The 15141-nt window shown below is 43.4% G+C and overlaps 1 protein-coding gene across 1 annotated transcript in view; it reads left to right on the top strand.

Annotated features, from left to right (window-relative positions):
• Nucleotides 1-15141, top strand: part of KIF11 (kinesin family member 11) — a 1847788-nt gene that overhangs the window by 1314287 nt on the left and 518360 nt on the right. The window contains exon 16 of the mRNA XM_044055639.1: nt 4008-4180. Within this exon, the coding sequence (XP_043911574.1) occupies nt 4008-4180 (173 nt within the window). The remainder of the gene's footprint in view (nt 1-4007; nt 4181-15141) is intronic.

Below are 15141 nucleotides of genomic sequence, written 5' to 3'. Positions count from 1 at the left end.
GTCTGCTTCTCTAGCTTCCTACAAAACATGCAATATCTTTATTAAATGAATCTCGCTCCAGGCCCCTTCTGGAGAAAACAGCCCCTTCATGGGGTCTACCACCCTCTGAACCTGCAGGCTCGGTTTGTCATTCTTGCCCTGGAAAATTGTAATGCTGGAAGATAACCAGTTCTGCGGGGAGGGTTTCAGAACTTTGTTCTTTCTTCCCAATACCCTCACATTGTTTTTTCATCCCGATAGTCATAAATCGAACAAGTCCTTTTCATGTCTAAAGTGATTGTGCAGGGCAACTTTAATCTGTTATTACATTTGCTATTCTCAAATTATTTTAAGAGGAGAGGTTTCTTTGGATGTCGCAGATAACTGCATTTCTATCTAGATTGCAACAAAACCTTTTGAAACTGAGCAGCTATGTTTACTTTTCCTTGTCCTGAAAATGTTGGATTTCAAGGACTGCAATCTGATTACATATTGTATTTTTCTGCAGGTCATCCCTTGACCACAAAATAGAAATCACTCACTTAAGGGAGCTGACCACGTCCAATGCTTTTCTACGTAATTTTCCAGGTGAAGATAACTGCTAAACATTACAACCAGAGTACCCTCTTCAGGGGTAGCTCCTCTTTTGGAGCAACCATTTTGAAAGGTCTACAAGCTTAGGCCACCCTAAGTCAGCTGGGGGTTCTCTCCAGTGGGTCCTATCTGAGCAGGATTACAGAAAGTTATGTACTCAATCTAAAATGTTGGAGTTTTCTGTTCCCTGGCTGGACTTTCAGCTTTGGAAATCTTTCAGTGTTTCCTTGTGTGTTGGAAGCTTGACGGCATGTTCTATCTGGAGAATGCATGTAGTGCAGGAACTTATGGTTAGGGGAGGAGCTTGAGTTTTTGAGTAGGTTGTGGTTAAGCAAAGACACCAGAGGCTACCGATCAGGGATTCCCTTTTCTGGGCATAGATCACTGAAATCTAACTTTCTGGTAAGTATACTTGCATTTCTGATGGCTCAAATTCTGACAGATGAATTGGCTTATGTGAGACTGATGCCAACTATTTTACTGTGAATTTGACACTGGGATCGTCCTATTCTCTGCCTTCCTGACTGAGTTTACCTCATTAGAGGATGCTGTTTGCAAGATTCGTCTATTTGGTATGGTAAAGTGTATTCAGAAGTCCATTTGAGGGAACTGCACTTTTATAGTCCTGTCAGAGCTTTGTGTTGCTCTTCATTCAATCCTAGAAGTTTGTATGATGCTTTTATAAAAGTATTAGTGAAGCTAGGCTTCCTCCCCTCAGGAGGCTTAACACTTTATGTATGGCTCATTATTCACTTAAATTCTTGTACAGGAATCATGTTGGTCCAGCTGTGCTGGTAGATTGCAGCAAGGTGACTTTCTAGGGTTTTATCCAAGAACCTCATCCCCAGTGACAGGGAGTAGAATTATCAACCATTTTGGGATAGCTGCTTACATCTGCTACCCTGGCCTTTAGGATTTTGAAGTGCCAGACTTGAATGCTTAAGTTTTAGATGTCTTTCTACGACAAGATGTAATCCAAGGTAAAAGATTAAGGACAAGGAAAGAAGACCGGAAAAAGTGGCTAAGCATTCGAAGAAAATTGGCTATAATATGCTAGATTCATCTGGAAGGGCAGCAACTATGGGGTCTGTGTGATTGTAGACATGATTTGAGGAAATAACCCCTACCAGATGATGTGAAGTCAAATTTAATGCCACTCTAATGACCTTTTCTTTGAACGTCTGCCTGAGAATATTAAGAAGTTAGAGGGAAAAAGGCCAATGCAACAGATAAGTAGCTTTTTTCATTTCCAGTCCCTAAATGCAGCCAAAAGGTCTCCAAAAGCCGACAACTCTTTCCTAACTGAGAGTGAGGTAAGCAATACAAAGGGAAGAAAGCACCACGATGTTTGTTAGATCGCTGTTGCATGTGGTCCATTAGATTGCTGCTGTGGTATTCCTCACTTATGGAATTATCCTAGCAAGGATACCATATGTCCATCCAGTCTACAAAAGCTAAAGCTTGTAGTCGTACAGGTACGGTAGCTATAGGCTACCAAGTATATAATGAGCTGTGCTGATGATCTGGTATAGTTGAAAGATTGAATGTATTTGGTTTTCTTGGTAAATTATATTTGGAGCATTTGTTTTATCTATATTTTGATTTTTATACATAACGAAAGAGGGCATTGTATTTATTCATGTCTAATAAGGGATTAGTGCAGTGGCAGAATGACTGCTTTGGATCTTGACATTCCCTTTGAAATTAACTAGACCAGATGGAAGGAATTCTTGACTTTGGAAATACTGATCTAATGAGGACAAAATTGTCTGCAAAAGTACCCAGGTCTCTTAAGACAGTATGAAGAGTACCATTTAAAACATGAGGTTTTAATGGCCTTTTTTGCATTTAACTTGACTGTTTTCAATATAGCTTTCCTATCAAGGACTGATCTCAGAATATAGGCAAAGAGAAATAGGGGGCTCTTGAATGAAAGACCAGCACTGGTAGGGTTTTTAATAGAATCTAGAACAAAAGCTGACGTTAAAGGAATAATTAGCAAAGTATCTAAAATACTGCATGATAATTATAAGAATCAGAGGAGCTTGAAAGGATTGGGAAGAGATTGGGTAAGCAATTCACAATGGGAGGATATATGTATATCTCCCAAATATGCAACAAAGTCTAGAAGATTTAGGATCTTTGCCTCAAAGTGTTATATATATATATATATATATATATATATATATCATACCCCACGTAAACTCCAAAGAATTTTTCCTCCGGTGGATAGCAAGTGTTGGAGGTGTGATGGGCAAGAAAGAGGTGGCTTGGAACATATTTTTTTGGGAGTGTAATGAGCTGGCAGACTTGGGATTCCCTGTGGACCACTCTGTTGAAGGTGCTGGGTGAACAAATTGGTTTGACTTGGGAGATTTTTTTTTTTTATTATTATGATACAGAATCAGTTGCCTAGATATAGGAAAACCTTGCTGAGTCTAACAATGATGGCTGCCAAAAAAGCAATTACTAGAAATTGGATATCAGTCTATACCAACTTTACTAGAAGCAGTGAATATAGTAACAGAGAAATCTGGAATTGGTATCTTTAGAAAAGAGAGGGAGCAAACTACATAGGAAAAAAATGGGAATTGTGGGAACAATATATGCAGAGCATGAGCGAGATTTGAGACAGCATATGAATGAGTCGTATGCTTAACTGACAATGACTGTAGCAATTATACATCAGTTATAATTTAAACTACAGCTGTTTCAATGGTGTCTGTATACTGTTTGCAGCTAAAGTGGTGTCTTGTTTGTTTTTCATTTGTATAAATGTAAGACTGTCATGTATGAAACTTTAGCAAAGATGTTGGAAAAACTGTTTTTAGTACACTAAGTATGTGTATATTCCAGCTATTGCTGGAGCAATTTTAGTGATTGAGTGACAAACTTTGTCATCAGCAAACATGGTATGTTACACTTCTAAAATACTGGACCAAATGTCTGCTAAATAAATGCGAAATAGGCAATACCACCAGCAAATGTCTCACCCTGGGATCTCTAGCTGATTTGCACGCAGCGGATAATAGAAGTTTACATTGTTTATTTTATAACAGCTTAGGGTGAGGTGTCACAAGCCTTAGCCCAGATCAAGATACTCAGTGTGCACTGAGTGGCCACTCTACACAGCCTCAGTAACCTTTTTCAAAGAAGCTTACTAGATTATGGGGACACAACCTGCCCTTCACAAAACGATGCTGATAAATATGGATATCTGTTCTGGTGAGTTCTTGTACAAATGTACTTTCTGTTCTACATGCGACATCTTTTTAGAAGTAGTGTTATGTTTTGACGTTACTTGTTTGTTGTAAGAAATGAACTAGTGTGTAAATTGAATTGACATCGGATTCTTTATACTTTGTCCATTACTTGGTGATGTAGAAACAGTATAATACAAGTGTTTAGCATTAATAAAATTATTTCTTTGCTAGGGGATCTTCTCAATGCTAATAGTGAAATTTTGACCAGCACTATAGCTACAATCTTCCAGTCCTTTTCTTCAATAAAGGAAGTAGTTTCTTGTGGCATAAGTGAAAATATTAATGAAATACTTCACCAGGAATCATTGTCACTGGAAACGAAGCAAAATCTGCAGAAAAAAATGGTAAGGCTTATTCAGTTAAATATGCTCAGCATTTGTTAAGTGAAACTTTTTACTGGAAATAGAATTATTTAAACTATGAAATATGTAATCTTTAGATATGCTGCATGTGACTAGATAATCACCTGCCTGCTTTTGTTTTCAAATTCCCAGTTTGCATGTTGACTTTCAGGGTAACAAATGGGATTGCCTGTCCAACTATATATATACTTTGATGCTCTTCAAAAGGAGTGGTTGGGATAAAGAACGCTCATCAGTATTCATACTAATGTGTGTAACTCACTGTACTTGACTGTTCCTTGGAGATTTTCTCACAGCATCAGAGACTTCATATTTTCCAGATCTGAAGTGTGTGTAGTAGTGTGCGACACTTGGCTGAAGTATTAGCTTAATAAAATATAAGCATTCTACTTGCGTCTTCAGCCTTCGTAACTTTTTAACTCTGTGGTTAAGATAATAATCAGGTTTTACTGTTGTAATAAGTCCATAGAATTTCTTGCTGTGACCAGACTTACCGGCCCAAATACCTGAAGCTTTTCCCATCCCCTAGGCCTAGCAGACGCTCTTCTCTGAGCCATTAATGTCTGGGTATGAGTCATCAACCAGTGCCGTGTTTCCAATTTGTTCTTGCTATCAGAACCTGATAAACCTTTCCAGTGTCATTGGTCAGTCCAAAGCCAGACCGAAGAATGCTAAAGTTGTGTTGTCCATTGCGGAGCTATTTTTCCTTGTCACTGTAATTTTTTTTTAGATATTGGTAGTTGAGAAATGTTTGACGAGTGTAGGGGAAGACCTCTCCCATTGAGATTCCCACACTCTTTTGTGCCTGAGCCTAGAGCAAGATGTGTTCAACTCTTCAACTCCCCAGTGTTCTCATTTCAACTGCAGAGCTATTGAGTGTAGGGCGGAATTGCTAGTAAGTCATTTCGAAAAGGAACAATAGCATCAACGGCACTCGCACTAAATGGTGTCCACTGGATAGGCTGCGTCTTTTTCCCTTCTTAGAAAGAAGCATACAAAGGCACTTAAGTTACTGGATGGTAGTTATTTGCATTCCAGTAGCCTACTTGGGTTTGTGATCATCAAAGGAGAGGCTATTTTGTAGTCCCGTCTGAAAATGCAGCATGCGACTCTGAGGCTTCTAGGGAGACCTGCCTCGAGAGGTAAATATGCTGTTCTCTTCTCTGCACAGGCTGAAGGATTCTGGCCATAGGCATTGGTCTTGGATCGCTTTGCAGACAGCTGCCTTCCATCCCAAATCTATCAAGGGGGGTGGTTAAAAAATACTGAGCTACTGAGGAAATCTCAGTTGACCAACCCCAGGCCATGGCCTGGGCAGACTATGACTGACATTGCACCCAAGTCCAAACAAAAGTTGCTTTTAGCTTGCCTCAGCCTAGACCTGCTGGCTGACAGACACAGCAGGCATTAGTTGGTGGCCCTTGTCACTTTGGCTGAGGATTTCATGGATTTTGAGTTCTAGGCAACTGAGCATTGGTAGGACCCCTGCTACAGGAGCTTCTCCTGACAAAAGGAAGAGTTGCATTTTCCCCCAAGAGTTTTTAACTTGAGTGGCCTAGGGTATTTTGACCAGATTTCTTCTGAGTATTATGTGCACTGCGATTCAGACAAAAATCACACCTCAGTTATGGAACGCCCCTACACAACATGAAGGCATTCTTTAACTCTGTGGATTACCCTCAGTCAGAGAGGAGTTCAAGTTTCTTGGGCTTACTTAGCACAAACCTCTGTCCATTCCTCCAGTATTAAGTTCTAGATGATCTGGACTCTTCCCTGCCACCTGACTCCCAACCACTTACTCCCAGAAAGCCAGACCATTTTTATAAGGTATTAGATTCTTACAAGCACCCTGAAGAACCCTGTATTGAACTGTGAAGTTCCCTCAGGTCTCAAGGGAGCCAAATGCAGACACTCTAAAAACATATTGCCTAATTTTATTTATTTTGGCGGGGGGGGGGGGGGTAATTAAAGCCTGGATAGATTTGGCAGAGGTATACATGTCTACTATCCTGACATCTCTTAATTCAGTTTCATGTGGTCAAATTCATGGAAATCTTCCTGGACTAGGTGAAAGAAAATTGAAGGGGATTGGAAGATAGCTGCAACTCCTGCTCCCAGGTTAAAAAAAAATATTGGGGCTTTGATTTGGAATCATCTAGCATTACAGTGCTAGGATCTGTGATGAGATGTGCCTTAATAGAAGTCTCATCCTGAGCATGTAAAATCAGACAAACTGGTTGTACCTCAATATAAGGGCTTTGTTTGGACGCAAGGCTCAGCCTGGTCATCCAGTATAGCATCTGATGCTATTCATGTCACTATTCCTCACTTCTGCATCATAAGATCAAGCATCGGATCTGAGCCGGCAACTTTCAGAAAGGTTCTAGTCTCGAGCTCCTCCCCCTCCCATAATCCCTTTCCCTCAAACCCCCCCCCCTTGATTTCATTTGCCACTCACCGCTACAGACAATTCATAATGGCTTGAGTCCTTTTGGGATAAGTGACTTCAGCATTCTTTGCTTTTCTAGCATTAAATCTATTTTTTGCTTACTAAGTTGGTATTTTTTGTACCTCCAGCCTCCCTTTCCTTTATTTTTCTTCAGTCTACCTTTTGATGCCATTTTTCTGTTTTTTAAAATCCATTAAGTTTAATTCCTTGATTATAGTAGCTGTCTTTGTGATTGTTGCTTATAATTCGCTGTTTTTGACAGTGCCTTGTTCCCCCTGGTTTGTCTTCTGTTCTGTATTGGATTTGATGCTTGGTCTGTTAAACCTATTATGTCTAATAAACCAGCAGGGTTTAAGAGGTGCTCTTCGTGTGGTTGGAAGATGCCCATTTTTGACTTGCATAAGGAGTTCCTCTATTGTTTGGGTGCTGACCACCTGGAAGTTGAATGCGGCATATGTGCCACATTCTCAACCACAAGGCTTTGGTAGAATGCTGTAATAAATTATTAAAAGGTATGGCTCAAGGGGGTCCGTTGGTCCAGTCTCTAAGCTGGGTCCGTCTGACCAGAAGAGGAAGGCTCCCTCCATTTTTGGAATCCTCTTCCATTAAGAAGCCTAGGCTTGTCTGATCCTAACTCCTTGGCTCAAACTGCAGCTTTGGCTCTGTCTAATTGAAGGTCCTCTGATCTGAGATCTTGAGAATCTACTACCAGATCCGACACCTCAGGCTCGAGACCTTTAGATTCCAGGTCTCCGAAATCTACTCCCGGATCTAAGGCCTCTGGATCAAGGCCTTCGGATCTGGCCTTGACTACGCTTAGCACAGAACTGTCCTCTTTGGATCCGAGGTGTACTGGTTCTGATCTGAAGCGGACAGATCCAGGACCAGTGTCTGATTCCACCATATTGATCATGGACTCTCCGGGATTTGGCTTAGAGAAGCATTTCACTGCTCCTGTGCACAGGAGCCGTTCCTCAGACAGGTTTTGGAGGTCCTCAAGGTCTAGGCATGCTTCCCCAGCTAGATCTGCCTCTTCTAGGTGCACCAAGAGCTGACTCCCAACCAGCATGGACAGGATGATCAGGTCCTTCCTCAAGGCTCAAATAGAGTTTGGGGTTTCCTTTGTCCCCTTCCCATCTGGCCAGGGGTTCTTCCCCTGCCCCTACACTTCTATCTCCTTGTCTGTCCCATGAAGTTTCGCACTACCAGGTCCTGGGGTATGGTGAAGTGGGAGGTATGTATTCCTAGAGCCTACTTTGTCTCTACCCTGTCCAGAGTACCTAACTGGCCTTGCCCTTCCTCCCTCAAAGCTGAGTGGGTTCCAGACCAAAGCTGCCGCTCTAGAGTACGGGGATGGAGGGTTTCCAGTCCGTTTTTTTTGGACTAGCCTCTGTCCCTCGGTGCTTCGATTCTCAACAGCGCGTGCTGGTATTATCCAGGGGTCTTGAGGTGGCGGCATGCTCTACTTTCTCTTCTCTGGTGCCCTTGTCCACTGGGAATGGGAAGGGGGCATCATCCAGCTCTTCAGCCTTTGGGTAGTAGAGAGGACTTTCTCCACTGCTAAATCTGCCTCCCTTGCTCTTCAGGTCCCTTCCCAGCCCCCCCCCCCCATTCTCTGAGCTGAGCCTTCTCATCCTACTCCTGCCAGCCCTTCTGAACCAACTTTCAAGTGAGAGTTGCCCCACTTGGGGTTGCCCACTCTTCCAAGTCCTCCCTTGAGCCCCCCTCAGAGGATGTGCCCTGGAAGAGGACATGCAAGAGGAGGCACAAAGACTCACCATGGAGTCTCTCCAAAGATACAGACCTCGATGAAGGGGGCTGATCCCCCAGATCTCCATCCAATGTCATCTTTGGAGACATCCTAGAGATTTTCAAATTGAAAGGTGAATGATCTTCCCAAACCCCATCCTCCAGAGTTGGTGTTCCTGAAGGCCTTCAGGATAGGACCATCTACAACCTGGGTTCCCCACTGTTAACGAACTGATAGACCTTATCACCAGCAGGGCATGGAAGGAGCTAGATACTGTGGAGCTGCTTCCCAAATGAGTGGACAAATTAAGTCCGCCCTCAGTCAGTCAGTATTGGTCCAAATTGGGTGTCTGTTGATGCTATAGTGGGAGCTGCCACTAAAAAGGAGTTGGCGGAACAGAGAACATCTGTCCAGCCTCCCAATCATGATTCCTGCGCGGTTGACTGACAAAAAGTAGGTTTTTGCCTCTGCTGCATTCAGTGTGCAGGCAATTACTTGGCACATTTCACATGCCTCCAAAGGGATTTGGTTAAGGAGCTCACCACGTCTCTCTGAGTTGATGCCTGCCGAGGACTTGAACAGTCTCTCTCAAGCTAGCCACTCGTGTCCTTTTCTAATTCTTCAAGGAGGTTGATTGCCAATGCTGTTGATGGCACCTCTCGAGCAGCCGGCACAGGCGTTGCTATTCAATGTTTTGCCTGGCTGCACTTGTGCAGGTTTGCGGAATCCTTTTCCAATCCCCCTTCGAGGGGTCAGCACTCTTTTGATCGTGTTTCACTGTTGCAGTCATTACATTTGGGTTATCTGCCTGCAGGTAGCCCTCAGCTGGCCTGAATATCAAAGTCTTGGGTCCTGCATCAGATGCAGTCTCTTCCATGATGCCAGGTAGCCAGGGGTACAAAGCGTGCAGCCGACGCCATTACATTAGTCTTTCTTGCCGCGCAGTGCCCGAAGTAGAAGCAGTTCGCAAGTGCCGGTCAGCCGACTCCTCAAATTTTTGTTTTCAAGTTTCGGAACCAAAGTCTTCAAGAAAGCTAAGTTACCCGTTGGGGATTCTTTTTCTTGCTCTAAACCGATGTCAATAAAAGTTAACAATTGTATTACTTGTGGAAAGCAAATACCTCAAAGATTTTCATTCGTAATGTATTCCTTGCTTAGGCTCAGACCACGACGTCCCTCGCTGTTGATTTTGTGCCTTATTCAGTCCTCAAGCTATTCGTAGTCTGTTCATTTTTGCATCAAACTATTTCTATACTCGGTTTGATTATCCAGAAATGGCTTTGATAAGCCATCCGCCTACTGACATTCTGAAAAAACGTAACGATAGACTGACCACATAGGTCCAAAGCTGACGACGCTTCTGTTAAGCTTAGTTGCCGGTACTCGGTGAGGTGTTTTCACAGCCCCTGATAACAGCTACTTTAGATTCGCAGGCCTCTACTGAGACTCATTCGGAGTCCAGTATGTTGCAAGATGCTTCTTTGACTATGGAACCTGCAGATGTCTCTTCCTTGGATGGGTCTGGAGCTGCTGTACAGACACTGGCTTCTGAGAGTGTATTCAGGCCTACTGAGTTGCATTTCAAACAGACGCCATCATCTACAAGACCTAAAACTCGACCCACGCCTAGAAAACAGACGTCCAAACTGCATGGTCAGGCCCATATGCCTAAAAAAAAAAATAAGAATGGCTGAAGACCTTATTAATTTAATTAGGGGAAGCCAGCCTTCACCCTTTGAGACCTAGAACTGATTTTCCTTCTGATCAGGATTTTGAAATTTGTTTCTTCTGATAACCAGGATTTGCCCTTATCTACCTGTGAGGATTCTGAGGCAGAGGATTCCATACACTCTGCTTCCCCTCCAGACGATTTTTCTTTTGGTGAAACCTTGCACACTCTTGGGGGAACATTTCTGCTGGGAAAGCCAGGATTACTCTGACTCCAAAAAGGGACTTGGGGAATTCTTAGTCTTACCTCAACACAGGCCTTTAGCTATCCCTCCTGTCCTGGACATTGTAGATGATGCTTTCTTGGAATCTAGACTGGCCCCAAGCACTTTACCCTCTGGCTCCCAGTAAACCTGACCGGTATTAGAGTACCTGACTCTCACAAGGTCCACTTCAAGAATCCTACTGCAAACCCACAGACCATTTCACAGATACTAAAGGCATTAAGGGTACTACTGCCAAAAACCCTACCCCCTCTGATAGAGATTCCAGGGCCTTGGACAGATGGGGCAATAAGGAATACACTTCTACTACTTTGGCCATTAGGGCCTTAAACTGCCAGTTTCATATGTTAAAGTATTAGCAGCATATTATTGGACTAAAACAGAAATGATGATTCCTGACTGTGCTGAAAATAAAAAATTACAGGATTTAATGCATTCTGCTGAACAAGCTGGTAAGCATACTTTGCAATGTGGTTTTGACTCTCTTAGAAGCATCTTGCAGGGCTGCTGTCACTGGGTCTGTTCTTAGAAGGCATGCTTGGCTTAAGGAGCAAAATTTGCCAGATCATGTTAAATCTTAATTACTGGATGCTCCCTTAAACCAAGGCTGCCTTTTTGGCAACAAAGCAGAAGTACTTAAAAAGATGGAGGAAGAAGCTAAATCTATGCAAACTGTTAGATTTCCTGCAAGTACAGCCTCCCAGATTTAGTAGGTTTTGGCCTTCTAAGAATTTGTCCTTTCCTGTCTCTTCCAGGCCTTCAGTTCAAACCCAGGAACAGCAGACCACCTAGGCTACAGTCTCAAGGTACTCGCAGGCCTTAGCAGTGGGGGGCTCCCACTTCCAAAGTTGGAAGTAGTAAGACACCCCCCTATGGAAAACTGTCACAATGACTTGACCTTAAACCTTCCAAGCCTTTCTCTACTGCCTGCTCCCTTAGGAGGAAAGATCGCCCTGCATGCAAAAAACTGGGAACTCATTATCCAGGACAAATGGGTTTTAAATAGTTTCCCAAGGATACAGATTCCACTTCCACACCTTACCAACCCCAAACGGTTGGCCAGACTTGCCCCCAAATCAGTGGGCAGAGGCTCAACAGCAGGTTCTCTCTAAGGATCAGGGCTATTCAACCTGTCCCAGCAGAAGAAAGGGGACAAGGTTTTTACTCAATACTTTTTCTGTTACCCAGAAAAGATGGCTCCTGGCATCCTGTCCTGGACCTCTCTAAACACCTTTTTGGTAATGACAAAATGCTAACTCTTCATCAGCTGCTTCCTATGCTAGGCAAAAATGCCTGATTGGCAACCTTAGACTTAAAGGAAGCTTACCTGCACATTCCAATAAAGGAATCCTGCAGGCAATACCTATGCTTCAGAGCAGGCTACATGCGCTATCAGATCTTCGTGTTTCACTGTTGCAGTCATTACATTTGGGTAATCTGCTGGCAGGTTGCCCTCAGCCTGAATAACAAAGTCTTGGGTCCTGCGTCGGTTGCGGTCTCCTCTTCCATGAGCTCAGGTCGTCAGGGGTGTAAAACATGCAGCCAACGGCGTTTTAATCCATCTCTTACCGTGCGGTGCTTGAAGCAGTTGGCAAGTGCCGGTAGGCCGACTCCTGAAATTTTCGTTTTCGAGCTTCAGATCTGAAGTCTTCAAACAAAAGCTAAGTACCCGGTTGGGGAAACTTTTTCTTGCTCCTTACCGATGTCAGTAAAAGTTAATAATTGTATTACTTGTGGGAAGCAAATGCCTCATAAGGATTTTCATTTGTACTGTATTCCTTGCTTAGGCCCTGATCACAACGTGCCTTGCTGTCGATTTTGTACTAAATTTAACCAACACAGTATTAAACGTCTGTATATTTTTGCTTCTAAATACTTTGGTTCAAGATTTAACTATCCTGAAATGTCGTCTGTTAGCAATTAGACTATCAGATTTCACAAAAACACAAGGAAAAAGACAGACCGTCTGGGTCCAAAACCGACGAAGCTTCTCCTAAGCCAGTTGCCGGTACTCAGTGTGTTGCTTTCACAGCCCCTGATGCCCACTACCTTTGAGTCGCAGGCCTCTACAGATACCCATTCAGAGTATGGTATGCCGCGAGATTCTTCAAGTATTGAACCCGCGGATGTCTCTCCCTTGGATGGGTCCGGAGCCGCTGAGCAGACACCGGCTTCTGAGGGTGTTTTCAGGCCTCAACATTTGTATATTAAACCGACACCATCAAAAACAAGGCCAAAACCTACTTCTATGTCTAAAACACCAACGCATGAGCCACATGCTCAGGCCCCTATGCATAAAAAACAAATGATCAAAATGGCTGAGGATTTAATTACCTTGATCAGGGGCTCCCAACCCCCCTTGCTAAGAGGCCTAGGCAAGGCACTGATTATGAATCTTCAGATCAGGTTTCCATTTCTTCTGATCAGGAATTTTCTATTCCACCTTATGAGGACTCTGATGCAGTGGAATCCATCCCTTCTTCTTTTCCTGAGGATTTCTCTTTTGGAGAGACTTTGCATACCTTAAGGGGAACATTTTCATTGGGAGAGTCAGGACTTTTCAGAATCCAAAAAGAGGCTTAAGGATTTTCTTCTTCCTCCGCATAGGCCTTTGGCTAGATCTCCTGTTTTAGACATTGTTGATGTTTTCCGAGAATCCAGCATGGCTCCTGATTCCCTGCCTCTGGCTCTTAGTAAGCCAGACAGATTACAGGGTTCCTGACTCCCACAAATTTTTTTACAAAAATCCTGCTGCTGACCCTGAAACTATTTCTCAGGTTCCCAAGTGTGTTGAGGCTTCTACAGCCAAAAATCCTACCCCTTCAGATAGAGACTCCAGGGCGCTGGATAGATGGGGTCAGGAGATTTATATGTCTGCAACCCTGGCAAACAGGGCTTTAAACTGCCAATTTCATATGCTTAAATATCAACAGCATGTCATGGCTTACTGCAACAGAAAATTAATATTTCTGATTGTGTGGAAAATAGTTACAGGATTTATTGCATTCAGCTGAACAAGTTGGAAAGCATACTTTGCAATGTGGTTTTGATTCATTGGAGGCCTCTTGCAGGACCACCGTAACTGGATCTGTGTAAGACATGCTTGGCTCAAGGAGCAAAATCTGCCTGATGATGTTAAAGCTAAATTGCTGGATGCTCCTTTACAGCAGGACAGTCTGGTAATAAGGCAGAAGAGGTTTTAAAAAAGATGGAAGACAAAGCTATATCTTTGCAAACTGTAAACGATTTCTTGGAAGTGCATTCACCCAGGTTCAGTAGGCACTGGCCTACTAAGAATTGGTCCTTTCCAGTGTCCAACAGAGCCGCTCAGGTCAAACCTAGATGCTCCAAAGGCTCCAGGTTTCAGTCACAAGGATCTTACAGGACAAAACAATGGGGTGCCTCCACCTCCAAATCAGGAGGTAGCAAAGCACCACCCTATGGTAAACAGTCTCAGTGACTTTGCTCTGCCATTTCCAAGCACTTATCTTTTGGCAGCCCCTTTGGGGGGAAAACTAGCACTTCATGCTCAAAATTGGCATCTAATTAACCAGGAGAAGTAGGTCTTAAATATAGTCTCGGGGGGGGGGGGGGTACAGATTTCATTTCCACACGTTGCCAATTCCAAACTGATGGCCAGATCTGCCCCCAAATCAGTGGGCAGAGGCTCAGAAACGAGTCATGTCCTTCATGGATATGGGGGCTATTCAACCAGTACCAGAAAAGGAAAAAGGGCAAGATTTTTCAAGACCTTTCCTGGTACCCAGAAAAGACAAATCAATGGTGTCCAATTCTGGACTTGCCATTCCAAATACTTTCCTGGACATTCCAAAATTCAAGATGCTGACTCTACAACAGCTACTGCCTATGCTAGGCAAGGATGCCTGGTTGGTAACTCTAGACTTAAGCGGCATACCTGCATATCCCAATCGGGGAATCCTGCAGAAGATACCTCCGCTTTAAAGTAGCTATTTGCATTGACAGTTCTCTGCACTGCCCTTTGGCTTATCTACTGTGCCCATGGTCTTCACAAAGTGCCTGGCACCAGTAATTGCATTTTGCAGACAAAAAAAAACATTCAAATTTATCCATATCTGGACGATTGTCTCATTCAGGTAAAAGACAAGGACACTTCAACATCTGGCGTTTATAAAAAGGCTTCTAACATGCCTAGGGTACACCATAAATGAAAAGAAAGTACAACTGGTACCCTCTCAAATAAATTACATTCCTGGGTGCAAGCTTGAATACAACTACCCAGATGGCTTACCTCACGCCAGACAAGCAAATTCAGTTGACAACAAAATTCAAACAAGTGGCAACAAAAACCCAGCTATCTGGAAGACAAATTGTGCACGCTTTGGGGTTTATGGCATCCTGCATTCTACTAATTCCATATGCAAGACTGCATATGAGGAAACTTCAGTGGTACCTAAATGCGTTATGAGGAAACTTCAATGGTACCTAAAAGGCTTATGGAGTCAACATTGTCACAGCCTGGAAGCAATGATTCCTCTTCTTCCCTGCCTGCAACAGGAGTTCCTTTGGTGGGCAGAGGCATGTCACCAAAACAAGGGACAGTCATTCATTCTATCCCCTGCCTCCCAAACCCTGACTACAGATGCATCAGACTGTGCTTGGGGTGGGGGGTGGGGGGCATCTGGCAGGGAGATGCATTCAGGGCGAATGGAGCCCAAATCAAATGCATCTACATATCAACCCAGAAAGAAATGCTAGCTGTACAGAATGCTCTGACAGCCTTCAAGGACTTCCTTCATCCAGGACAACTACT

The sequence above is a fragment of the Protopterus annectens genome, chromosome 14.part0, assembly GCF_019279795.1.
Source record: "Protopterus annectens isolate FY-2018-M chromosome 14.part0, PAN1.0, whole genome shotgun sequence".
In the NCBI taxonomy this organism is placed as follows: Eukaryota; Metazoa; Chordata; order Ceratodontiformes; family Protopteridae; genus Protopterus; species Protopterus annectens.
Note: the sequence above shows the minus strand (reverse complement) of the source record. Positions and strands in the feature narration are given on the sequence as shown.